The following is a 26,465-nucleotide window of genomic DNA, read 5'->3' on the forward strand; positions in this document are numbered from 1 at the left end:
GAATATTTTTCAATGGATTTATTTTTAAGTAACAAGTAATTTTCATTTATCTCTCCTCATCAGCTTTTACTCACACTCAAAAGACTTCTTTGCTATACAAGGCAGTCTCATCTATTGCAGGGAACAAAGCAGTCACAGTGTGATTGAGCATGACGTACAGTAAACATGTGAGAGGTGAGAATTTAAAATAGAGCAACCTTTCTTTCTGGAACTGGGAAATTGTTTGGGAACCACAGAAATGAGAAGTGTCAGAGGCCTTGGGAGTATCTTGTTCTTCCCATCATGCCCTCACAGATGTTGTGTTATCATTCTTGAAGTGCTTTGTTTAAAATGAGACTGGGCAGTCTAGCTGTCTTCACTGGTACTAACAGAGTGATTACCTCCTGTGTCTTACATGCTACACATTTCTTAATACATGTGAAAATATTTCTGTGCCCACTCCAGCAGTATCACTTTGCTGATTCCCTCACCAGCCACTGATGCTTTTCTGCACTACTGTCACTTAGCCAGAAATTCCCTTATTTCTACACATTTAATGCTTTCTTCTTCCTGTCTGTGTCCTTCTGTCCTTGTCTTTATCACACTTCGCCTTATTATTTTCAGATTACTCCTCTGGTTTTCAAGATAACTTTGAGTCCTTATCCTAATGGAATTCAATGTCTTTCAACTGCACCATCTGCAAATGCTCTGTGTATTTTGCAGTTCAGTATGCAACTAACTAATGAAAATATTGTGTAGAACTGAACCTGATGCCTTGGAAAGGCTACCTAGAGTAGACACTAGACAAAATTTAAAGAATAAGTTAAACAAGGGTAGTCCCTTGTTGGAACCATCTAGAGATGTTCTCCCATCTCGTCAAAATATCACTGTCCAAACTCTTGGGAATTAATTTTCAAGCACTCATCCACTTCACAGTAATTCCTTATCTTTCTTCTGAAGACATCACAGGGAGTATGCCAAAAGCCTTACAAAATTAGAGATAACAAATCTACTCTTTCTTTTAGACTTGTTAACCTGAAAAGGAAGAAAATAAATTCTCTTTGACAAAGTCTTTTTTTGAGGAGGCTATATTCACTGATTCTTATTTTCTTATACTGTACGTATATACAGATAACTTAATACTTTGTTCCAGCTCTCTAAGTTCAGCATTAGGCTGACTCATCCACTGCCCTTTAACCTATCCTTCAAGACAGGTTTGTTTTGTGTTTCCTGGAGCATTTTTGCCCTGTTCTTGTCCCCCAGGACCTCTCCTCTCTTCTAGTTTTCATGGCTAATTGCTATGAAATTCAGAGATTGCTTCAGCTGCTCCCTTAAGTACCCTAGATGGAATTTCACCGGACCTTACAGAATCAAATATATCTGCCTGTGCTCCTTAAAGTTAGTTTTTTTGAATTTCTAGTTACAGTTCATTTTTTTGTATGTCACTGGAAGAAGGACAGCCTTAATGCTTCTGTTTCACTTGTAGTTCGATGTGGGACTTGCCTTCCTTTAAACAATAAATGGATTCTAGGATGAAGAAGCTCAGATGAGGCTTTCTGGGATGTCTGATTTTGCCCTCATGCAGCCATCAGCCTCCTGGCCTGAAAAGTCTATTTTGCCTTAAAAGAATCTCCAACAATCTCCCCATGGAGGTATCTCAGGCAGTGGCAGAGAGGTATCCCCCAACATATGGACTCTTTTTACCGTGAAGTTCCTGGATGTGCGAGGACTCAAGTGTGACACCATATGGCAGGCCTGATTCTTCGTCTCTGGGGTGACTTCTCTTCTGTTGTGGCTTGATTCACTGTGTTTGTACCAGCATTTTTCTAGAGTCCAGGGGTGCAGATGTGGACAAGGGACTATGCTTTCACAGCAGGGTTTTCACAGCAGAAATGCTGTCTGTTTCCCATGTAATAGACAGGAATGGCAAAAAGTGCAAATAGAGACCAGCAATCTCTTTTGCTCAGTGTGTGTCACAGGACAGGAGCCCTTTATGCTGTACCCTGCCATACTGGCTTCAGCATGAGCATGCTGGTGATTCCATGGTTCTGGTGCCTGTCACTGAAGGACCAACTGGGAATACTAAAGTTCCTGCTTGCCTCCTGCCTGCTCACATTTACCTTTGGTGAGAAATCCACACCTACAGATAACCAGAGTACAGCTAAATCTTCTCCATGGTCGTATCATATGCTCTGAGTGCAAACAGGACCCAGGAACTCTTTCTTCACCAAAGAGTCTGACTGGACTGCTTTGGCCTTTGACCAGGCTGCACTCAGTTATCACAGCCCTTTGAAATCTTTATTACTGCCTTGAGTCAAAATGAGTCATCTGGACTAAGCTCAGGTTTTGCTTTTATCCCAAATAACCATGGTTATTTGGAATCACCATGGAGGAATGAAGTTTTTTGTCTTCCTTCCTCCCACCTCTACATAGGATGACTTGTACTGCTGTCCAAGTTGGCACTGGGAAGAGGTCCAGACACTGCACTGTTCCTCACCTCTAAACCTTGCTCTTCCTGTCTCTTGATGTATATAAAAACTGATGCTGGAGTTACCTTGCTTATGAGTTAAGTTCTTTGTACTTTCTAGATGGCCAAGTGATTAATTTTAGGGGTGTCTCTTGTGACTGATTGCAGGAGAGCAGCCTTGCATTTTGCTTACACTCCTCAGGGTGCCTAGCCTTGGCTTCACTTGTGGTAGCTGGCAGAGGATCCTCTGCAAGGTGTCAAGGCCCACTTATTGTGTCAGGCATGATAAACAACAAATGGAGAATGGCTGGAAATGTCCTTGATAGAGGGCATTTGGGAACTTTGTTGTAGATGCTTTGTCTCAGCAGTAAGGAGGGACGAACTCTTTGCTCCAGCAAAACAAAAAGTCAGTGGACTCTGGATAAGCAGAGTGTACAAACAGACTTTCACACCAGCATATCTCTTGGCAAACAGCATAGATAAGTGACCCAGAGAGGAGAATAAACAAAAAAAACTGGCATTTGTCATTGACAGGAAAAGAAAGTGAAAGATTTCTTCTTTGCTGGTAATGACTTGATGTTTCTGGATGCTGTTTTGCTGGAAGTTGCTGTCAGGAACCAACAAGAAACGCATTTGAGTGTGTCAGAGTGAAGAAATGGAACTGCTTTTTAGTTCAAATCAGAGACTGCTGTAAGGTAGTCCAGGAGAATGTTTGCACCAGAGCATAGGGGAATTTGGAAGATGTGGAGCAATTTATTGTAAATCAGCACTTCAGCATGAGCCCTCAGCATGATTCTGAGGCAGACTAAAAAGGAAGGCTGGCTGTGAAATGGAGAGTGTCCACTACACAGATCAAAGGTGCCTACAGTTGGACTAACATGCCCAGTTTTAGATGGGTGTTCCTGGTTGGAGTTTGGTCTGCCTTACTCTGTCTCTCCAAGAATCCATAGTGTTCATCTGCCAGCTGGTGAGCTGGGCCATTGTGCAACAGATGCAGCCAAACAGTGTCCATGAGAGTTTGTGCTCTTGCTAAATCACAGCACATGTTCAGCTTGTCCGCCTCAAGAGAGCCCCAGAGCTCTTCTGGCACTTTGCTTTGGCCCAGGCTTGTGCATACTGACACAGGAAATGTGGTTTGGACAGTGGGTATGTGTCTGTGATTTGAACAGTGGGTTTGTGTCTGTGCTTGGCTGCCAGGTCAGGCACGGCAAGAGAGAACTGAGGCTGATTCCCTTGCTTAAGGAGCAGATGTTTTCCAGTGGGAAGCCTGGAGTAAAAGTCTTTAGCTGGTGTGAATATAAGGAGAAGGGTCCAAATCCCACTGCTTACCTTCAGGTATAGGAAAAAGAAGGGTGGCTAGGAGAGCACAGCAGGGCTGGGAAGCACTTGTGCTTCTGTGGTGCACACGTGGACTTCTACAAGTCTGTGGCTCTCTTCAGCTGAGGAGGCAGATGTGTGAAATCCCTGAGGCCGCTGGGTTGGGCAGCATCTCTGAGAGGGGTCTGTACAGCTTTGTCTGCAGCTCAACAGTGACTTACAAAGAAATGCTTGAGGCACAGAAGCAAAGCTGCATATTAGGGAAAAGCACAAACATAAATTAATAAAAAGAAGTGAATGAGTTAAATGAGCTCTGGTTATCCTGGGTCATAAAAGGAAAAGGGAAAATATTTGGGAAGCATATAGGTAGTTAAAGGCATGAAGATTTAGACTTATTACTAAAGCAAGCTTTCAGCTACTACAGAGTAGGATGAATAAGGATGAAATATTTGATGCTGTATTGTTTAATCTTATAGTGAGTGTCTGCTTAATGTAACAAGATGAAAAAAGCATAGGTCAGAATAAGGAAAGAGTATACTAAAGAATATTTAGATAATTTCTTTCTCATCAGCAAGATCAGATTAAACACACCCTGGATTACTTAAAGAAACAACCAGACCAATTTTAGGCCATTACATGCATTTCTGAGAGTTTTTGGGCTACACCTGTCCTGCATTTTAGGTGGAGGCTGGGTTTTATACGCAAGCCCATTTACAGCACCTGAGCTGAGTGAGTACCTTGACTCAGAGGCAGGGCTGGGATGTGCTCTGCAGCATGGATGAGGGGAAGCACCACTCTGCTGTCACCTGTGGACTCACACCCATTCGTGTACCTGTGACATGGGCAGACTGGAATATGATAGTCTACTGTCATCCATCCCCACGCACTTTTCAGTGGTGCTGTAGAGCCAATGTCTGACAAAAAGATCTGCAGATTATTTCTTCAAAGGGCCTGTCCTTAAATGCAGGAGGGGAAGTGGCACAGGCAGAATACCAGAGCCCAGAAAACAGTGTCTGGACAATTTACCTAGCTAGAGGCATGCAAAGCCAGCCATAGGGGGTGGAAAAGTGTAGTACATCAGGCTGCACACTGGCCTGTAGCACAAGCATGGCCAGGGAAAGGAGGAAAGATCTTAAAGCACCTCAAGGAGCAGAAAAATGTCTGGAGGAAAATGATAGGATTGGACCCAGGGAATTACTGACCAGTCAGAGCAATTTCAAAGACTGAAAAAGCACTTGAATAAATGGCAACACTACTGTTGAAGTCTAGCTAATAAGGTGATTCAGAGAAGCCGACATGGATTTATCCAGAATAGATTAGCAAGCCAGTATAATTTCTTTTTCCTTTTTTTTTCCAGAGAAATAGGCCTCATGAATAAGGGAGAGGCAATCAAGGTTATCAACTCAATCCATCTTGGCTTGACTAAAGCTTTTGATCCAGGCTTACACAGTAACATACATATAACCAAAGCAGAGAAATATGAATTAGATAAAATTGCCATAAAGAGGCTGCTCAGGTGGCTCAGGCAGTGTGCTCAAAGAGCAGTTATACAGAGCTCACTGTCAGACTCTGAAGGTGCTTCAAGTGAGACTCTCCAGCAAGTGAGCTGTCACTTCTGGTCTTTTTTTGATCAATACATTCATTAACAACTCAAATTACAGAATAGGGAAGCCTCCCTGGGAGGACAAGGCACTTTGCAGGACATGATTATGTTCAAAATTATCTTGATAAATTGGAAGAAAGGCCCAAAATCAATGTGATGAAATTCAATAAAGACAAGAGCAAATACTGCTTTTAGAGAGGGGAAATTAAATGCACAGATACGAAGTAAGAGATGGCTGGTTAGGCAGCAGGGTGCCCAAGGGGAAGCATAGCAGATTACCACCAGTGATCATCAGTGCAATACTGTTACACAAAGATATATGTCATTCTAATTGATTAGCAAGAATGTCAGAGAGAGGAGATTGTAACTCCTGCCTCAGGTTACTCCTGTACCATGTGTTTGCAGCTGCAGAACCAGGCTGAAGAGGAAGAAAAGGAGTGGAGAAGGTTTGGGTCCTGAAGACAGGACCTGGAAGCAACAGTTGAGGCAATTGATATGAGTTGGAGAGAGGGAAGAAGAGAAAGGGACAGTGGCACAAACTTTTCTTGCCGTTTTGAAGACTGTTACAAAAAGATTGTTGTTCTTTGCGTCCACTGGGGAGATGGTAAGGAGTAATTGGCTTGACTCTTGGTAATCTGCTGTATAAGGGCAATTACGCACAGATGTATCTACAGGGAGTTTGTTCAGAGTACCTGTTGTTGGAGATTTGTTAGACCAACCTATGTTAATTGTCACCAGTGGCAGGGGAGTGTCTGATTTCACCTCAGAAGAAAATAGATACGTTTTTTGAGTCCTTCCAAACCCTGCATTGCCTGGATTTGCCTAGGAGTTTACTGACAGCCAAATTGGCGTTGGAAGGAATTTGTCCTCAGGTGAAAATGGCGTGGACTTTCCTCAGCAACCCAAGGAGATGTTTGCATACCGAAGTCATCTCAGTGCCTTACTTGGCCCGGGGGAGGGGATTTGATAATGCCCTTATCTTTCCTCTTCTCTAGCCAGGGCAGATTTTTTTTTTTTTTTTTCAGGTCCTGAAGTTCAGGACAAAAATTCTGCCTTATTTCACTTAAGGCATGTGTCAGCAGGACCGTGGTACTGCAATGCTGACAAAGGACTCCTTGAAGGATAATTATAGGAAAAGAAAGGGAAGGACTTGCTCATCCAGTTGATATACTTGGGTTTCATGTGGCACTCCATACCTGAATTTTGGCAAACCAAGGGCTGGCCAAATCTATGTTTGCAGTAGCTTGTGCCTGCACCACACTCCAGCCTCCTGGCCAGGGTGATTTTGACCAATTGTATTGTGTCACTGCAAGTGACTAACAGCCTGTGCCTCATGAAAACGGATCAAGCATTATTTATTTCATAGGAATGACATCAGAAACATGGGCGTTTTCAAATCAGATTGGATAAATAGTCTAATCTCCTGCTGGACAGGAGCCATTACCAGCTGCTGCAGATAAAAATGATAGTATTCTCTTGCTGGAAATGAATGGATTATCACCGTGCTAACCTGTTGTACATAGTAATGAACATGAGGTCTTTATATTTCTGTATATTAAATAAGGTTTTGAATAGTCTCAACTTCTTCATAAATAAACGAGCTTTAAGAAATCAAAATAAGAAGTGGTAGGCTGTTCTTACAGCAATGGGTTTCACACACTAATTTTGCACTGCAAAAAGAGTCAGGTTAAAGATCACTGAAAAAATTGCTTGCTTTTGTTACAGTTCCCATCATGAACAGGGACAGAAAATCCTTGCTACTTTTTACTTGTTGTCTCCTCTCTGCTGTTTACATACACTTTTCTTTCTCATGTGCTTCTTTACTCTGATTGTATCGTGGTTGAACTTTTGCTCTAAATAGTTTCACACAGCCAAAATCCTTGGCTGATTATCACATGCTTCAGGGGAACGATTAACTTCTTGCCACTGTGCAGACAGTTGCTTGGCTCTTGCCTTAAATGCTCCACCCCTCACAGCATGGATACTGCTAATGACAGGAGGTTGTGCCATGTTGACAAGCCTCTGGGAGCAGAGAAAAGGCCAGTTCTGAGCAGATGCCCGATTTGATTGCAGTATCATGAGGGCTAATTACTCTAATAAGCATTTATGGGATTCAGAGATCAGGAGGAAAAAGATCACAAACACGATTAAGGTGTCAGAGGTGTTGAAGGAAAATTGAAAGTATTAAGTGCCAATTTCTGTTTTCTGAAATTCAAGCTACCATCACTGAGAGCTGCTAATAGTCATCCGAGGGCAGAGCCTGGTGTCTCTGAGAGGCACTTTTTCAAGCTGTCTACATAAGTACCTAATTCAAGTACTGTTGACTGCTTTAAATATTGGAGCAAGAGTACCCCAAGCAAATCAACCTACTTGATTTTTGGGGTTGGTGACCCCACCTATCCATGTAATGGATGAAGAGCTGTGACACCTAACTAATTGTAGAAAACTTGAATAGATCTCCATCAGAGAGAGGGTATTTAGAATGGACAAACCCTGGGGTAAAGCTCTTTGCTTTGGGAGTGCTGAAAGGAATTAGCTTGGGAAAATCTCCCATAAGCTCATGATAGCTCTTATGCTGTTTGGTCCCCTCCAGATGAGGTTCTTGCAACACTCTGTGTTAGTGTAGACATCAGGACTCAGAAGTTGTGTCTGCAGAGAATGATGGGGATGGACACAGCTGCTGAACCTTCATTCATGTATTTGCCACTGTCTGATGACCTGCAAAGTTTTTCCCAAATATATGGGAAAGCAAGCTGGAGAGAAGGAACATGAGTTAGAGGAGAACTATGTGTTGAACATAGACATAAAAACATCTTACTGTCAGACCATTTTAGAGTGACATTTAAAAAATCTTTTGATTCAAAAAATGACCATTTTTCTGTGCCCAGCATGAGCATATTGGACATGTTTTTGTAACCGGTGTCCCTGAGCTCTGCATTTCTCACCTTGAATTAAAACTCCTCACTACACCAGCTCCTTCATCTGAAGCAGCTGCTGGTGACGATCACTGTCAGCAGTAGCTCGTGATTGCAGGGAGATGTTCTTGGAATAGGTATACCCAGCACATTTGGTCCACAATGGGTCAGCCTTGGCAATCATTGTTCTGTTGAACATGCTTTTTAATCATTAATCATTTTATTCTGGGTCATATTGTATTATGCCGTTCGTTTAATGCCAGATAGCAGAAGCAGTTCCACACAGAGACTTAAAATTTCACTTGTGGAGAGATGTTCAAAGGTATATGCCACTCAAGACTCTTCAGTTGTGTCTTACAGGCATAAAACTAGCATTTTGAGGTATTATTAGATGGATTCCTTTTACATTCTATTTTTCCTTCCTAAGAAAAGGAAGAAAACCTGTTCGATGGAGGGTTAACTATTCTTTGCTGAGTCTCTTGATTAATTTTCATGCTCCACAGAACTTCACAGTATAAACAATTTTACAAAAGAGAATTAACAGTTTTTCCCAAGGACCTGTCACAGGAATATCCAATCTGTGTAATTAAAGTATTGAGAATGCTATTTGTTTTCCAGACTAGGTATGAGTTACATAAGTAGTCATGGATAGAGTGTTTGGTAAGCTCTGGGATGATCAAACCCATTTATCATGTTTATGGAATGATGTTTAGGGAGCTTTATCTGCTCTCCTGCTTGGACAGGAACAGCTATACCTTTGAAAAGCTTCTCAGAACCTTCTAAAATGCTTGTCCCCATCCTGATCTGACAGATGCCAACAGAAGTGTGTGCTGACAGACCCAGTGACAAGTCATTCTTTTCACTTCAGTCTGATTGAATTCCCAGATCTGAAAATCGAGTGTTCTTAATGCTTTTGGTCTAACTGAAATGTCTCCTCTAAACTGTAAGCCATTTATCTGAGTTCTAATCTTTCCTGCTGAGCTGTCACAGTCAAAAGGCAAATCTCCTTACCAGGCAGACAGATGCAGACCTGAAGGTATAGGGAGGATTTCAATTTTAATGGAGAAGTTTTCATCTCCCTAAAACAGAAGTGCTCCAAGGACCCTTGTCTCATGTTGCTTGCAAAGTCTTGCCTGCACCCCATATAGGGGCAGAAAGCTAATTGAAGGTTGTCTGGCTGAAGGGTAGCCATAAGGCACTGCACTTGGAGTGATGTAATTAGTCAAATGTGAAAGGCAAGGCTAATGCTCTGGGGGACCTTTGTGTGGCACCACTGGTGGTGTTTGGAGATGTCTTAGGGATCTCTGGGATGCTGTTGTGCCACAGCACAGAGGTCTGGTGCATGGCTCACACACCTCACAAGGCCTGTCCTTGATGGCAATGCTCCAGTGGCCATGGATAGGTGCAGAATTTCCAGGTGAGGGGCTTTACTCCCTGGAGCAGGGAGTAAAGATGCTGGAGCATCCTGTGAGAAAGTGGCTGACCAGAGTGCTTGGGACAATTCTAAAACTGTTGGTGAAGACAAATGTTCACACCAGCAAGCCTCTGGGGTGCAAACCAGCTGCTCTTCAGGAAGGATTTCAGAAGATCTTGCTGAGGTCATGGGACTCTGTCCTGCTCTGTCCTCTGTCCTGAATGCCCTGTGCTGACTGGTACTGTCTTCTTGTTTCTTCTTGTTTTAAGGTCAAGTGGCAGAAGGATGACGCGGACAACAATTCCAACTTCTTCTCTGTCTCCTCAGATGGGCGGATTGTTTCATGGACTTTAGTTAAGGTAAACAGTAGGTGGCAATTTCTTTTTCCAGTCAAATTATAACCAATTGCCTCAAAAGTTCAGTGATTCATTAGTATTATTTTTATTTCTAATGAGCCAGGTTTGAAAAGAAATGTTAGCAATAGCAGCTGGTGCAGTCACAGCTGGATCTGGTGCTTCATGTTAAACTCTGAAATGAAGCAGGGTCAGCCTACTCATTGTCATCTTGCCTGCACCTGTAGCACCCCATGGCCTGAAAATGAGAGATCATTTTCCTGCTTGGCAACAGCAGGAATTCAGGCCTGGTCCTTGTTCTCACGCTTTCTTTGTCCCAGAAGGGTCAGCTAGACACAGAACAAAATACTCTGCTTTATTCCACGGCTTCCAGATTCTCATCCCCAAAATGCTCCCCTACAGATTTCAATTTGGATTGGGAGAGGGCCAACTTAAATTTCTCCCCATGTGGGACAGAATGAGTACTACAGAGTAAGCTTGCATTTGCAGTGGAATGGCAGCAGGTTTCTCCCTGCCAACTCACATCCAATACAACTTCTTAAAACTAGTTTGTGTGCCCTGTCTTTGTTTGGTTTTCCTTTTGGAGTATGTTGAAATATGTTGATAGAAACCTAGAATTAATGTCCCAAAATGACCCTTAGATTCATGTCTCTGAATCCCAATGTGTGGGGTTTTCTGCTAGCTATTTCATTTTACATTTCAAAATTTCAAATCTCTTTCTAAAAAATAATTGCATTGCCCTAAATATGAGTTTGAAGCAGCTGTCCCATTATTCCCCAACAAAAGAAGAAATTTCTTTACATCCTAGGATGCTCATTTTTCAATCTGTTATAGCAAGGTTTGCCTGTTCTGAAATTTTTAGGCTGCCATTTTTGCTGCCATGGCAGGGATTAATTTCTATGATATGTAAATCTTAGCCTCATGTCCAGTTCAGGAACAGGAGCGTCTCCTAATGAAGAGTGTAAGCACAGGCAGATGGCACAGATTTTGAAGTCATTTTTTATAGGCTTTTCCACATTCATAGATGCAGCTTCAGAATCAAAAATCCCTTCTACAAGTGCATCCCAAGTCCTTCTCCCAAAAGAGCTCTCTAGACAGGGACAGACCCTCCTACCAGCTCCTGTGTTATCCTCTGAATAGGCATGCCCAGAAGATTTTTATTGAAGTGGGCAGTACATGCCTACAGCCAGACACATCCAGCTGAGGTGATTTGGCAGGGTACACTTGCCAACTGAGCCCCTGAGTTGTAACTGAGTGTGCTCAGCGTGGTCCCTATAGGAGGAAGAAAGCACTGGCAGAAGTTTCTTACTTCAGAGAAATGCTAGGACAACTTAAGAGTCTGCAGATGGATTCTGATAGCAGCTCACCAAGCAGAGGCTCTTTTGCACCAGTGCTTAATTGTTTCCACATCATAATCTGTGTTTTTGCTGTGCCTTGAGCACATAGATATTTCTTTCTAGGTATCCTTGGTGTGACTTCTAAGATCTGAATCCACTTAGCACGTTGTCATTTCTACTCATTCCTTGCATTGGTGTAATGAACTTGGCCTTACCCATGTGAAAAGACTATTTTAATATTTATTTTTTTAGATGAAATTACCTCTGAAATTGCCAGTACTGGTATTTACTTAGTAGGCAGGGGTGGAAAACAGCAACATTTTAGGTGCTGTCTGCTTTGGACATTTTGTAGCAGGGGGGGACAGTTATTCAGCAGAAAAAACAAGACACAGGATGGAAAGAATATTTTGTTATAATCTGTGGGGTTTTTATCCAGTGAGGAAAAATGGACAAGCTGTTTGAATTCCAATTTCACAAGAACTTTTTCTGCATTTCATTTAGGGTAAAACTGAAGATACTCTAGAGGTTTTCTATTCTACAAAACCATGGTGCAAACAGGGAATAAGTGAAAGAGTGCTTCGTTAATCTTTTTGACAGAACTGTCCAGAAATAAAGCTTTTTCAACCACTGGTAGCTGTTTGACACTTCCAAAGCTGAGAGCACAAAGTAAATAATTTCATTCTTTCTTCCAGCTGAATATTTGGGAAACCACATTCAAAATTTGGATAGAAGAGTTGTCAAATATTAGCCAGGGGCATTTGATCTGCCTTGACCATAGTGGTTGTCTCTGTTAGAAAGGGGCGCAATCACTTTGGACAAATTTCACGAAAAAGCGTGTGAGTTCTGTCTACTTGGACTGTCTGGACTTGACCTTGGGTCCTCGTAAAGGTGTGAAACATCAAGGAAGGATGCAGGACTTCTGCTGCTGGATGATTCTATGCCCCTGCCTTGGGTGCACACATTGCCTATCAAAAAGCAGAAATGTCACAGCCATTTCAAAGAATTGTTTGGGATGCAACATAGCATTACCTTTCAGGCTAATGCTCAGTAATCCCAAGTTTGATCAGTAGTTGTAGTTCACCCCCTCCTGTATGACCTACAGCTAAATTACTGAGCGGCTCTGGGCCTGCTTCATCACTTAAGGCTAGCAAGAACTAAGGGGAAAACAGCAGCTGTAAGGCCTGATTCACTAATGCTTACAAAGTGCTCTGCAATTATTAGGCAGAAGCAACACATTATTGCTCAGTATTCCTGGAAGGCCAAATTGTCAGCAGGCTGTTTACCCAGAGGAATATGTGAATGGCTCTGGTGACAAAGAACCTCAGGAGTAGAAGTGGTTTTTATGCTGTAAAGCTGGGTACAAGATCAAACCAGCGCAGCAGGGGAGTCTACACAAGCAGGGTCCTTTGTGAAAGAGAGGGGCTGCAGAAACTCTTCATGGGGGCCTCTGCCAGATGAAGATGCTGGGAGGACTCTTCAGAGGAAGGCTGCAGAAAAGTGTGTGCTTAGAAAGAAAGTCTCTTGAGGTTTGGCTTTCTACCAGAACACAGAGATAGTGTGCTAACACATCTCTGGGTCTACACAGATCACATGTGCATCACACTGGGTGTATCAACATAACCAGCTGCAGGCAGCTCCAAAGCTGCTCTTCAGACCTGACTCGTGTCTTGGACAGGGCACATGCTCTCTGGAGAGCAGGCAGACCTGGGAGCCTGAGAAGGGGCAACTGCTCAGCTTGTTCTGTCTGCACTCCAACAGCCCACCACCACTCCTATATGGATGTGCAGTGGAATATGCTCTGCTCCTGATTACCCTGGGCACTCTCTTTCAGCACATGTACACCAGCATGTGTGGCCTCTTTCTTAGCATCACTCCTGCCTTTACCCACTGAATCAGATTTGTAACCAATGTGCTGTAAGAACCGCTTGGGTTTTGCAGACTCTGCAGGAGTCTGTCCTGCTTCTTGCTTCTCTTTCAGAGAACAATTTATTGCCGTCAATAGGCCAGCGCATGTGGGTGTGCAGCAGTGAGAATTAGTGAGAAGATTGTGTTATGGGGTTTTGACCTTTGTTTAGTCTTCTGCAACTTTGAACCCCCAGAGTGTAATAAAGATGCCTTATAGAACATTGTCCCCTCTCAACTGCAGAACTGAACAGGTGCCCACAAGATCTTCTCCCACATTCCCCAACATGGAAATTCCTGGGGTAGACTTTGCCAGACAGAATCTCTCTTTCCACCTGAGTCCTGTTCTGGGCTAAAAGTAGCTTCAACTACGACTTAATTCACTGAAATAAGAAGTTATGTTTTGTTCCCACAGTTCTTCAATGGGATATTTGCAGATTATACCATCCAGTCCACAGCTCATACTACTCACTAATCATTAGTTGTTTGTTCTTTTTATCACATAATCAGAGAATCACAGAATAGTTAGGGTTGGAGGAGACCTCTGAAGCCCCAGGGTGTTCTTATAGTGACAATCAACTCCATTCTGCAGTGATATTTCAAATCCCAAAGCTAGTCTGAGAATGTATCTTTCCCTCTGATAGTGTTTTTATATTTACCTACGTTGTGTCTATTTGCATCTGTCTTTTGTCTCCCACCTTGACTGTAAACTCTTTGGGGCACAGCCTTTTGTCCCTGTGTTCACCACCTTGCCCAGCAATGTCATGAGAGTTCTGTAGAACTCTGCTGAGAACAGAAACAAGGGGCAGTTTTCCTTGGAGCAAGCTGCTTGCTAGATGATACTGGAATCTCAGAACCCATGAAGTTGAAAGTATTTTGAGCTCAGGCTGCTCTGGGAATAACAAGATGATGTTAGAAGCATGAACTGGCAAGATGATAAGTTACTATTCATTAATGTGGGGCTTTAGTTAGCTCCACAAGAATATGAAGTATCCATCTCAAACCACACAGGGTGGTTTAACTAAACACTACAATTTAAGCTGACTATGCCAACTTTCATTAAAAAACACTGACCCAGAAAGTGAAAATTTTCCAGGTCAAGTGCACATGTTGAGTTAATGTACCAGTGGCTCTCAGTTCCAGTGCACCAAAGGATCAGTTTCCTGAAGGTTTTATGGAAAGCACCATGTTAGCAAGCTGCCAAATGTGAAACATTAAGCAACTTCTGGGCAGCTTTTTAAAATTCCTTCATAAAATTTGCCATTTCAAAGTACTGAATGTCTCTGTATTGTTGCTGCAAAGCATGCTATTCATGTGGAATCTCCTCTGCCTGCAGAATGAGCTGGTTCACATGGATGTCATCAAGCTGTCAGCAGATGGAACAGCGATGCAGGGGCCAGAGGGGCTGCAGCTGCAAATGCTTGGTAAGAGCCCAAGTCCTTGCCATGCTGATTAATTGCTGACACAAAGCCTCTAATCAGTCATTCTGGGAAATTAAATTGAGAGCAGGGTGTTGAGATGGAAAGGAGCTAAAGGAGGGTTACGCCTCCTTGCTTTCATCATGCAGTAGGGCAAAGTCTGTCTGGAGCAATGGCCACTGAATCAAGTTTTGCTGTTTACATATTGCCTTTACTTACATAAAAATATGAATGGAACATTAATGCAAGAAATGTCAATTTTACTGGGCTATCTCTGTGTGGATAAAGCACTTACCTGTTTATGTCAAAACTCAGTTTTGGTCTTACTGTCAGACATTGATCTGGACTGGCAAAATGGAGGTGAAAAGCAACCTCTGCCTTTTCCTGGGTGCACAACTCACCCATACAGCTTTGGGATGTGCCTCATTGAGTTTGGGCTCTGTAAAAACACTGCATCTATTCTGAGCTACTGTGTTAGGCTTCCTCCATACAAACTGAAATCTGTTCAGTCCTTCTAGGTTGAATCCACTCATCCTGATCATCCTGTGCTTGAGACGGGATGGGATGAGTCAGCTCTGGAGGTCCTGAATAACGTAAGGAAGTCCTTGAGGAATCCTGTTATCATCCTTCTACACCTGCTTTTGGCTGAGATGATGGGACCTCTGTTTGGAGGACTCTGCTTTTAAGAATTGCTGTGTTTCTAGGCTAGCAACTTCTGAACAGTCTGTGGGAAGCTTCGCAGTGCCACATAGATTGCAAGAAACCATCTAAAGCAGCAGACTGCAAAACTCTTGGGAGCTTTGGGATTATTTGTTAGTGTTACTGGGAAATGGATTTTCAAGGACTTGTCTTGAATATTTAACAATCTATTTGAATTTTAAAAACGCAGATGGGATTAGAGAGTTGAAATTACTGTAACAATTCCTTTGAGAACTACATTTTGTTAATGTTAAAGACATAATGCTTAAGAAAACTGCCTGTGCAGAAAGTTTCTGTGACTCTATGCTTCTGAGCCTTGTCTGTTTGTTCCTGTTTCTCATCTGATGGTTGCTGTGGGTGTCCCTGCTGGTAGGGACAGCCTCAAGTAGCTCTGGTACTCAACCATCTTCTGCTCAAGAGCCCTGCTGAAATTTTCTTTCAACAATATGTGAACTGGCTTTCTTGGATGATGATGCATCTGCCTCAGGAGCAGAAGCCACAAAATCTCAATGAGTCACATCCTGTTTGTGGTTGACACCTGTTTTAAACATAGTTCACAATGTTGCACAATTCAGGGCTTTTGACATTAACAGAATCCTTCTGTCCCCAGCAGAGAATTTCTTCACAAATCACATTTTTGGCTATTGGCTTTACTGAAGTGAGCTTGCTAAATGGATTCTGAATTAAAGGCAAAAAGACCAGAGGAAAGTTTGATGGGATATTTTTCCACTTGGCCCTTTTATGCATAGGAAACTACTTATATTTTTGTGGATATTAAACAAACAGAAAAGATCTGTTCTTCCTCAATAGGAGGTTGCCAGATCCTTACAATATTTGTGTTTCCACCAGGCAATTTCAACTCTTACCAAAATGAATCCTAGGCTAAAGTGGATTCCAGTTCCTTTCTGGTTCTTTCAGTGCCCTTTTACATGTCACTGAGGTGACTGTTCAAATTGCGGGTCTTGGGGGCATGGACAGCTTGGAAAGTTTAGTGGAAGGAGTGGCTTTGATTTCTTTTGGGAGCTTCTGGCTAATAAATCACTTCTGAAACAGGCAGTGTGTGTTTACCATAGGAAGCATGTTTTTGCCAGCTGAACTGATTCTCTGTGTGACAAACCTTTCTTTTGTTAACAGGCAGTGGGACATCATTTGATTTTCACAAAAAGATAGACTATTTGTTTCTTGTTGGTACTGAAGAGGGCAAGATCTATAAGGTAAAAATTATTTCTTTATCCTTTGTTTTACATCCCCTGACCCATGTGTGTCTTTCAGGTTCATCATCTGAACTATTTGCTCAGGTGGTAACAAAGTACAGCTTCAGAGCCTTGTCCTGCCCTGGGATGCCTGTGGTGAGCCTGAGACCAGACCAGCACTGCAGAGGGTCACAGGGAGCTCTCTGCACACACCCAATTAAGACCCTATTTTGCAGAAACGTTTTTCATGCAAACTGCATCCCAGAAAATGCTGTGCAGATTGCAGCTGTGCGAGTGAAGTTCTAAGCAGGATCAGAGCAGATATTAAAAGGCATTGACCCTCTGTCCCCATGATTATGGGGAAATGGCAGGAAAAATATCAGCTCTTTTCCTTTTCAGATTTTTTATCCTGTGAGGAGTGGGGCTAATGAAGCTGTATTTCCTATGGATTAGTGTCCTGCAGCCCTTCCCTTCCACAATCACATAGAATCATAGAATCATTTGGATTGAAAAAGACATGTAAGATCTTTCTAGATCCTTTTCCCAGTCTCACTTTCTCCTTGCTCTCCTATCTCCAGTCCATTGCTACATACTCAAACCTACCTCCTCCTGATCACCCCATGCTGTTCCCAGCTCAGTGGTCCCACCTCCATGCTATAAGCCTTGTTTCCTGCAGACAGTGCTGGCTGGCTGCCTCCCCTCCTGCAGCCTGGTGCCTTGGTTCCCAGTGCCAGGCAGGAGCTGTCAGCCAGCCAGCTCCAGCCCTATGGTGAGAGCAGCCACACTGTGTTTGCCCTTCCCACACTGGGGGCACTGCCCAGATGTTTTGTACTCTCTGGCCATTGCTTTTCACAAAATGTGTAAGACCTTAATGTTACCACATCCCACATGCAGACAGCTTTGGCTGAAAATGCCAGTGAGGACAAAGTTGTTTGTGAAGAGAGATGAGCACACAGAGGGACACAGGCATCATGTTTTCTTGAGAAATTGAGTTAAAAATAGGAAGTTTTGAGTTCTGCTGTATTTAGCCTTGAAAATAAAGCAGTGGTGCCTTCCTAATACAACTGTTGTTTGCGCAGCATTCCTTTGAGCTGGCTCTTTGGGTCTGTTAAATGTGTAGCCACAACCCTTCATTATGGGGGGTGAACAATCAGCAGAAGGCTGACATGCAGGGCAGATACATCCAGACATCTCTAGAGAATGATCCTTCCCCCATATCCCACCTGCAAAATGAACCTGAAGCAGAATAATGACCTGAAGAAAATCATATCCTGAAATCAGTATCAATCATTTAGGCAATATGTGCTTAACAAATATGTATCCCCTGCAGAAGGATGATACTGATTGGAATCTCTCCCTCTGCCAGGCAGTATCTAGGGAGGATTTTTGAGTAGTGCTCACTTGCTTTGGACAAGATAGGTGCAGAAGGGAGTTGGGAGGAGTGGGCAGCTGAGCTGTTGGCAGTGGACAGTAGTTAGGTGCACTTTGTTGGTGCTTTCAGAACACAAAATATCCATACATTCATGGGCTGACGTTCTGAGTTAATTGGTCACCTACAGGAGCTGGTACTCTGCATATTGTACTCTAAATTGATGGGTACTGTTGTGTTTAGTCCTGATCAAAAGGCAGTAAGAAACCACAGGTTTTAAATTCCTCTGTGGTTGGGTGAGTGATGGATGTAGGTGAGTGTGGCAGTGGATGTCAGTGTCTCATTCAGGGTTGTCTTGGCTGAGTTACACAGGAAAGGAAACTCTCCATGGAGGAGCACTGGACAGGAGAGAATTTGTCATTGAAATAGCTGTGGGTGTTTCTGCCTCAGATAACCTCCAGTGAAACTAGAACTAGGGTGGAGTTTTGACATAAGAAGTGATCTCAGCCGTGAAGTCATGCAGGTATTTTAGCAGTGCTAAATATAGGGAGATAGTGATACATTGTGTCTCCCGTTTTATTGTCAGGATTACTGGTAAGCAACATTCTTGCATTGGTGAGCCGCAGTGAAAAGTAACCATTGTGCAGCACAGCCCTCTAAAACCCTGTTGTTCCCATGGGCAGGAAGAACCTATCTTCCATCAGACTGCAGGGGTCTGAGACAACACAGGGGAGAGAAATCTTTTGTGTAGCATGAGCAGGTTTTCACAGTATCTACAAAAAACCATGGGGAAAATTGGTTCCACACTTAGCATCCCCCAAGAGCTTACTACAAGCAGTTTCAAAAGTTTGGGAGTCAGCTGCTGCTCCAGATATTTCTCAAGGAATACCATGCACCTTCATCACATACTCTACTGAAACACTGCACATGTGAACCCATTACTGGAGCTGCCCATGGATTACCTTCAGCACCCTTGCTCCACTTGGATACTGGGAGCAGAGCTTGTCCCACAGTAGCCTGAGCAGCTCTCAGGTCCTATGGCTGTACTGAGCTGCTCAGTTCTTTGTGCTGCACTTGCATCTTCAGTGAGATGGACGCACTCCTCACATGCTGTCTGAGTCAGGGATCAAACACGGACTGCTTTCCCCATGGGCCGAATTTTAGATCGTTTCTTGAATAAATTGCAAAGTGAATTCCAGGGAAACTTTTTTTTTCTTGTTCTCCAGAGAGCAGGCATGCCCACAAATAGCGTGATAATATGTTAATTCTTTAGCTGCAGAACAATTATGGTGAAGTTCTGAAAATGGCTCAGTTAATAGTGTTTCTGAAGCCAAGAAATCATTATCTAAATTACACACAGACCAATCTACTGCCCTTTTTTTTGTAGAGGAGAAACCGTTTCTGCATTAATATGATTCTGTAACGCAATTCTGAATGCTTTTTTGCATATCTTACTTGCTATTTAGGAATTGTTCAGCTTGGCATCAAAAAGTATGTTCTCTGAGATTCATGTTGAAACATTGTGACTTTAAGTCTTTGGTCAGAATAACTTCCAATAAATAAACCTTCAATAGAAAAATTGTGAGGAAATTTGAATACACTCATGTAAGAAAGGCTTTGTTTTTTTTCACTGTTAGGCAGTTTTCCTGAGAGTAATAAGTGAATATAATAAAACCTAGTGCAAGACTGACTAGAAGAAAAGGTTATTCTAATTTTAAACAAATTATTATTATTATTATTATTGTTATTATTATTATTATTATTATTAATGACAAAGGATGGTTGCTGTTGAATCCCTATCACATCTCTTGATTTTTCCCTAAAAGAAGATGAAAAAAATGTTTTCTGGACAGGCTCTGACTTCCAGTGACCATTTAGTAATAAAGAGCTCATTTGCCTCAGTGTTTAGCCTTGCTTTGTCTTAGGCAAAGTCTGGATATTTTATGGTTTGAGTTCTGTTCTTCATCTTCTCACCACCTTATCTTTGGGGTTTCTGTCTGTATTCTGCCTGATTGTCTGGTTGCTGGACTGACTGTATTTTTCATCAATTGCCACAGGTTCTTTCTTTTACTATTTCCTTTTTTCCCTCCTGACGTTTTCATGTGCCTTGATTTCTACTTGTGAGCCCTTCTGGAAATCTCAGCATTTCTGTTGCAGATCTCTATAAGCAGCCACTGAGCTAAAACCAGGAGAGTCTCTGGTGTAGCTGGTGACAGCCAGTCCACCACAATATGGGACAGGTTTGTATCTAGTTTCTGAAGAGCATCTAGATGTTGTGAGTTGCCTGGAAGTGCCAGTGTTGGGCAGCACTGTCTTTCTGTTGCCAGATACAAACCTTCTCTGAAAGAAATTGCTCTTGGATTTCTGTAGATTGCGTAGATTCTTAGTGTTCCTGCTAGTGAACTGAAGAAACCCTCTACCTTATAAGGAAAGTAATAACCACCCATTCACTGGGTATGTGGGAGAGTTTTGTGTCAGACTAACGTCTAGCGTAAACTGAAGTGCTGTTGATGAAGATTATTCATAAGTTTTGTGTCCTCAGAGTTCTAATTTTCTCCCAGTATTCCTCCCCCATGTTTTGTAGCCTTGTCAAGAGTCATCTTTGACTGGTTTCCTGCATTGCCATAGATGTATTTTTTCATTTCTGTCTCATCATAAAAATACTATTTACCATTCAAACACGTCTACCATCACTTAAGTAGGAGAAAAACACTACCAGCAAATTCAAGCAGTGCTCTAGAAGATAAGAGAGGTTGCACAAGTTGCTTCTCTCTGAATCTAGTCATCCTCTTCAAAGCTGTCTTGTCAGGACTTAGGTGTCACAAATTCCAGTGGTTTTGTTTTCATACTGACATATCTAATAATTGTAGGGTTATTGAACTGAACAGTAGGGAAAGACTTTACCAGCAGTTGTAGTTAGCTGAGAAACTTCTTTTCTGAGCTTTTTCTGAAGCTTGTGGTGTTTCTTCAAAATGCATCTTGGGAAGAAAGGAGCCCTGTCTCAGAGATAATGGTAAGGGTTGTGATTAATGTCATGTGGGGCTGGCAGGCGCTGCCAGAGCACAGTGGATGCCTTTAGGCTAAAGCACACATGCAAGGCTCATTTCCCACAAAGGACACAGGTAGGAGTCTGCCCTATAGAAATATTTTTGGTGCTGATTTCATAGGAAAAAATGCAGATCCTTTTCCTGTCATGGAGATTGCAAAGGCAGTTCTGTGGATCAGTACATCCTAGAGCATGATAGATCTCCTGTACCAGTGCTGAGAGCGCACTGGTCAATGTCTCAACCCCCACAAGCCTTTCAAAACAGGACACTGAACATTACCATTCTGTTGAGGGCAGATAAATCTGGTTAAAATCTCACTCTTCAAAATTCTCAGGTATTAAGGACCTTCAGTCCACACACTTGGAAGGACAGATGAACAAAGCAACTTCTCTTTTGTGTTAATTACTTGTGACCCATTCTGTCTGTTTCCAGCAAAGTGATTTTCAAAACAAGCCAAGTACTGATTTTCCTGATGGCTGAACATTAAGAATTATGAAGTAACATTATGAAACATGACATTTAAGGAGGCTTATGTCCCACAATTAAATGCAGGGACAGCAACACTGAGTATGCAACAAACTACAAACAAGCTTATAGACACTGTCAGTAAATCTCAATGGGAGATGAGCCACTTTCTTGTTTCCATTTCTTATCACAAGCCCCTCAGGGGTGTAGGAACTGCTACTGTGGGATTGGTTTAGCACCCTTATTCCAGTACCTGCACCAGTGAGCAGTACCCAGACAATAAGTGTCACTTGTAATAAGCAGTTGAGTCTTATGATTACTTAGATTTCTGGTTTGCAAGGATTAAAGTCGTGTAACACTCCAGCAGTCCTGCTACTTGGGCAGATAGCGTGGTGTTACATTCAGTAGGGAGTAATGAAATGTCATTGCTGTGACAGTAGTGAGGCTAACCAACAGAAAATCCTGAAACCAACTCCAAGCTGCTGTATGGATACAGCTTGTGTGAGAACACAAGCAAAATGACATTTCTTGTGAGATGGAATCTTTGTTGCTAGTGAAGAAAGCCTCTAATGTGCTTGGAGAGAAGGAGGTTTGGGGAGAATAACCTAAAATTTCTGTGTACTCATAACTGACAGGATCTAGATCAAGTCCCCTTGCAGCCAATTAGATTGTAATTTCTCCCTGTTTCATAAGCTCACACACTAAGTAACTTTTCCAAGGGTCCCAAATATTTTCCTGTTTCAGCTCTTGGAGACATCCTTCATTTTGCAATTCAGCAGCACCCACAGCTGTGATGCTGCTGGTCTGACCCTTGCATGTCTGCATAGGCACTGTCCAGTTAACAGGCTGCTGTTGGCTGCCCTTCAGTGGGGCCCCTTGGCCTGTCAGGGACATGCCTGAGTCCTGGACAACCTCTGTGGTTCTCACACCACTCTGGGAGGTCTCAAGTGGCACAACAAAAAGAGTTGCAGAGTCATACGATGGGGCAGGCTCTCTGAGCACTCTGTCTAGGGTGGTGACAGGAGAAGATTTTCAGCGTCTTTCTAAAGTCCTTACAGTCAAAGGGACCCGTAAGACATTCATGGACTGAGAGCACTGTCACTGGAGGTTTTAACTGTGACACTTCGAATACACACAGTGCTGTGAGCACACAGTGCTCCTGAGCAGCACAGGGATGTTCTCCCCTGCCTTTCTTGTGAACTTTTACAGAGGAGAAGCACAGCAGGAGCCTGGGCTGTCAGGAAGGCAATGTAGCTTCCACAGTCAAGAATGGTCTCCAGCACCTGGCTGTTTACATTCAACCAGACAACTTCAATTCCTATCTCTGTGTGTTGCAGAGGGGAGCAGGATGTTGCCTGCAAGTGGGGTGAAATGGCATGTGCTGAATTATTGATTTTTGGTAGCAAATGCGGGTACCAGCCACCTCTTCCCAGACAGTTAAAAAGATTCTGAGGGGTCATACATGTTATCAGAGGCATATTTCTACATGAATCTGAGCTTCAGGAGGTCTAGCTCTGATTGCTGAGTAGTTCTTTCCATTGCAGTGTTCAAAAAGTTATTCAAACCAGTTTCTGGACGTGTTTGAAGCCCATCACATGGCTGTGGACTCAGTCAGCTGGAATCCCTTCCACTTGAAAGTCTTCATTTCCTGCAGCTCTGACTGGACAGTCAAGATTTGGGATCACACCATCAAGTAGGTCCTGCTGGGTCCTAGTGCGGGCAAGGAAGTCCAGCCTGGCAGGCCAGTAGCACATGTTGACTCTGCTCATACCTCAATCTCTTTCCTGCCCACATGTTGATAATGCTAATTGCTTTTTTATTTTTTATATTCAGATTTGTACTCCCCAGGTATGAGATGTAAGATATAGCATGAGCTGCTCCAGAAACTTGCCAAGCAGCGTAGCTCAGCATAGAGCCTGACTGCTTTACTTCAGATCTGGCTTCCTTCAGGCAGGACCTACTATGGCAGAGAAATGCTACAGAGAAATGTCAGGGACTGGCTTCTAGCTTCAGGGGCCAGAAACCTCCTAAGAGCCAGAGAAGAAAAAATAATTGGGACATTTTAAAATATGGAATGAAGTTCAGGGTTAGTGGTTAAGGAATGTCTGGTTTCAATCAGGAAATTGATTTTGTTGTAAATCAGTCAGAGTCACATATTTCCTGTTGCCAATACTGCTCTAATATTCAATGTTGTTGTCAGAAGTCCAGAGAAGGGAGATAATTTTTTCCCATATGTTTCTTAATATTAACCTGAGAGACTCCATCTTGTTGTGTGTGTTGGGAAGAAGTTTTCAAAATGCTTTCAGAAAGAAAAAAAGAAAGAAGCATGCTACCTCTCTTTTCATTGCAGCAGGTCAAATCCTGAGCCATTTGTATTTGTGCTCAGCTTTGCTTTGCCTTTTGCTCAGACCCTGAATGCTGTCTGACATAGAGAAATACCCCATCTCCCACTTCTGCAACATCCAAGTGTTCATGGCTCAGTTATACTTCCAGAGTGGCATGTGTTTACATGAATTCTTCTCTCTGTGTCTTTTTATAGGACTCCAATGTTTGTTTATGACCTGAGTACTGCCGTAGGGGATGTTGCGTGGTCTCCTTACTCCTCCACGGTGTTTGCCGCAGTCACCACTGATGGCCAGGTGAGAGACTGGGAGCAACACTGCTCTGATTTGAGCTGAGAGAAAGTCAGAGGGGATTAGGGCTGATCATGGGAATGGGCCAGCCCAATCCAGGCCAAATGTATCAGGGAGCCACTAGCAGGAACCCACTCTCTCCTATGCTTTCCTGCCTTTGGTATACACATCCCTGGGCATTAATCTCTCAGTCCTTCTCAAAGTAGGTGTTGCAAATGCATGCAAGTCCCTTCCCGCTCTCCTGTTAGCCTGTTAATGTGAGTGCAGGTGTGCAGCTTGCACATGGTATGACTAAAACACTGAAATTCCTTGATATGAAATCCCCAGTACATTCCTGGGGATGAGAGATAATGTTCCAGATCAGAATTTTCCCCTATACAAGCTGACATGAGGGGATTGGTCTTGAACTTTCAAGGTGTAGAAAAACAATTGAATAAAGTGGTTACATACTTATACTGATATTTAAAAATCGATTATAGTAATATGCCTAGGGTCAGCCAATAGAACTTTGTTCCAGTTAAATAAAATCAAAATTTTTCCACTGTGTGGGGTTGTCTCTGAAGGTAATAATTTGGTAATGAACTCCACAGACCAGTCCTACTATTGGCATGATGGCAGTTATATTGCTGCCTCTAGCCATGTATTGCAGTAGCTCAGATGGTTAATTTGGGCTTGGCAAGTAGCCAGGACATGTAGCTATCCATCAATACTGTTGAATACTGTAAGAGCACACTGCTCTATTACCATGAGCTTTATGTTTAGCTGGTATAAACTGGGAAGTCTGTGCAGTTTGTCCAAATTTACTCTAGCAAAAGGATAACCTTTTTGTATCCTTATCATCGAAACTGATGCCTTGGCTACCTTATTGTAGTTTAACCTTTATGTTATAGCAAGAAAGTAATTTCACTGATACACTGCCTCAGGCTGTGAATTTGTCTCTCCTAAGCAATAGAAATCTCTTCATTGGGTCACCTGGTCTCCCTGGAAAGCTCAGGATGCCACAGCCTACACAATGTTGATGCTCTTTTTTCACATTCAGGATCTGTCTGTCTCCAGTCTCCCATACACCAAAGGAAGAGCCTGCTTGAAGGCATTCAATGCATCAGTTACACCCTCTGACTTGTTTTCCACAAGTTACATTGTGTGTCCAAGGGTTCTGTTGGCTGTCACAGGTTTGATTGAGTGCTAGGTGAGCAGGGCAGAGAGCTGTGGGTACCCCAGCTGTGTCCTGGTACCCAGCTGTGGGAAAAGGATGGAGGCATCATGAACAGATGGAGCATAAACACTCTGTGTACTTGGATTTCCTACTTATGTGTTCAAGTTTTGGCAGTGATGGCTCTCTCTAGAGATGCTTCCTGCCACTTGAGTTCTTTCTCAGAGCTTTACCTGTTGCAGAGAAACTGTTGAGGTTTTGGCAAGAGTTTGCACCGTGGGGTCTTCCCATCCTACCCACAGCTTGTTCTAGCCACATTAGCCACAGCATCCATGGACCTGGAGTCTATATCAGGTTACTGATAAAGCAAAAGCCTGTTTGAATTGGCAGCACTGCACCTAGGATATCTCAGTTGGCTATCCTTGAATCTAATTCAGTAGTCCTAAATAGAAGGTAATTTATTAGGATCTGGTTCTGCTTTATGCCTTCTATCCCAAATTCTGAGAAGAGTGGCCATCAACCAGGAGCATCCCAAAACTGGGCTGGCTAACAGGACAGGTCCAGGCAAGACCTACCTTCCAAATGCAGTAGGCTGGCCAGGGCTGATGCTGATTGGAATACTCCATGTGTTAGCTACTAACCATGCTGGCTGCAGCACGGTGTGTCTGAGACACAGTGTAGTTGAACAGAACCTTCCGGATCTGCAGTGGAAGTGGAATAAATAGTTGTTTACAACCTTTTCTATTCTGGACATACTCCACTTTGTAGCAGAGTGCACTTCTTGTGAATAACTCAGTGCCTCGCAAAGGGCAGGCTCCATTAATGCTGGGGGAAAAAAATCTGCATTAACAGGATGTTCTATGATTCTCCAGAACAGAAAAATACAGGACATTAAGCCAGAAAATAAAACATTAAAGGCCTCCTGTTTACAAACAGCCTCTATCTTGGCATCTGTACATGATCGTGCCTGCAAAATTTGAAGGTTGCCTGGAGGTGGTTTTAAAAACAGGCCCTAATTGCAGTCTTCAAGAGATATCTGGCGTATTCTGTAAAACACTTTTTCTTATTCAAGCTGATGCTATGTGTCCAAAATGTGTATGAGCCCCTTAAGACTGACTTAAAAATTCAGGCATTTTAGAATATAAAAATCTCTTAATCCCCATGAATCCAGGAGGTAGGGATTTAATAAAAGCTGTAAATA

General features: G+C 42.8%; 1 protein-coding gene across 1 annotated transcript in view; it reads left to right on the top strand.

The window, feature by feature from the left end:
* The window catches only part of DNAI1 (dynein axonemal intermediate chain 1), a 136,253-nt gene that overhangs the window by 71,624 nt on the left and 38,164 nt on the right, over positions 1-26,465 (top strand). Inside the window, exons 14-18 of the mRNA XM_033085913.2 lie at positions 9,965-10,054; positions 14,624-14,711; positions 16,539-16,618; positions 23,023-23,171; positions 24,018-24,117. Coding sequence (XP_032941804.1) covers positions 9,965-10,054; positions 14,624-14,711; positions 16,539-16,618; positions 23,023-23,171; positions 24,018-24,117 — 507 coding nt within the window. The remainder of the gene's footprint in view (positions 1-9,964; positions 10,055-14,623; positions 14,712-16,538; positions 16,619-23,022; positions 23,172-24,017; positions 24,118-26,465) is intronic.

The sequence above is a fragment of the Catharus ustulatus genome, chromosome Z (genome assembly GCF_009819885.2).
Source record: "Catharus ustulatus isolate bCatUst1 chromosome Z, bCatUst1.pri.v2, whole genome shotgun sequence".
NCBI classification, from domain to species: domain Eukaryota; kingdom Metazoa; phylum Chordata; class Aves; order Passeriformes; family Turdidae; genus Catharus; species Catharus ustulatus.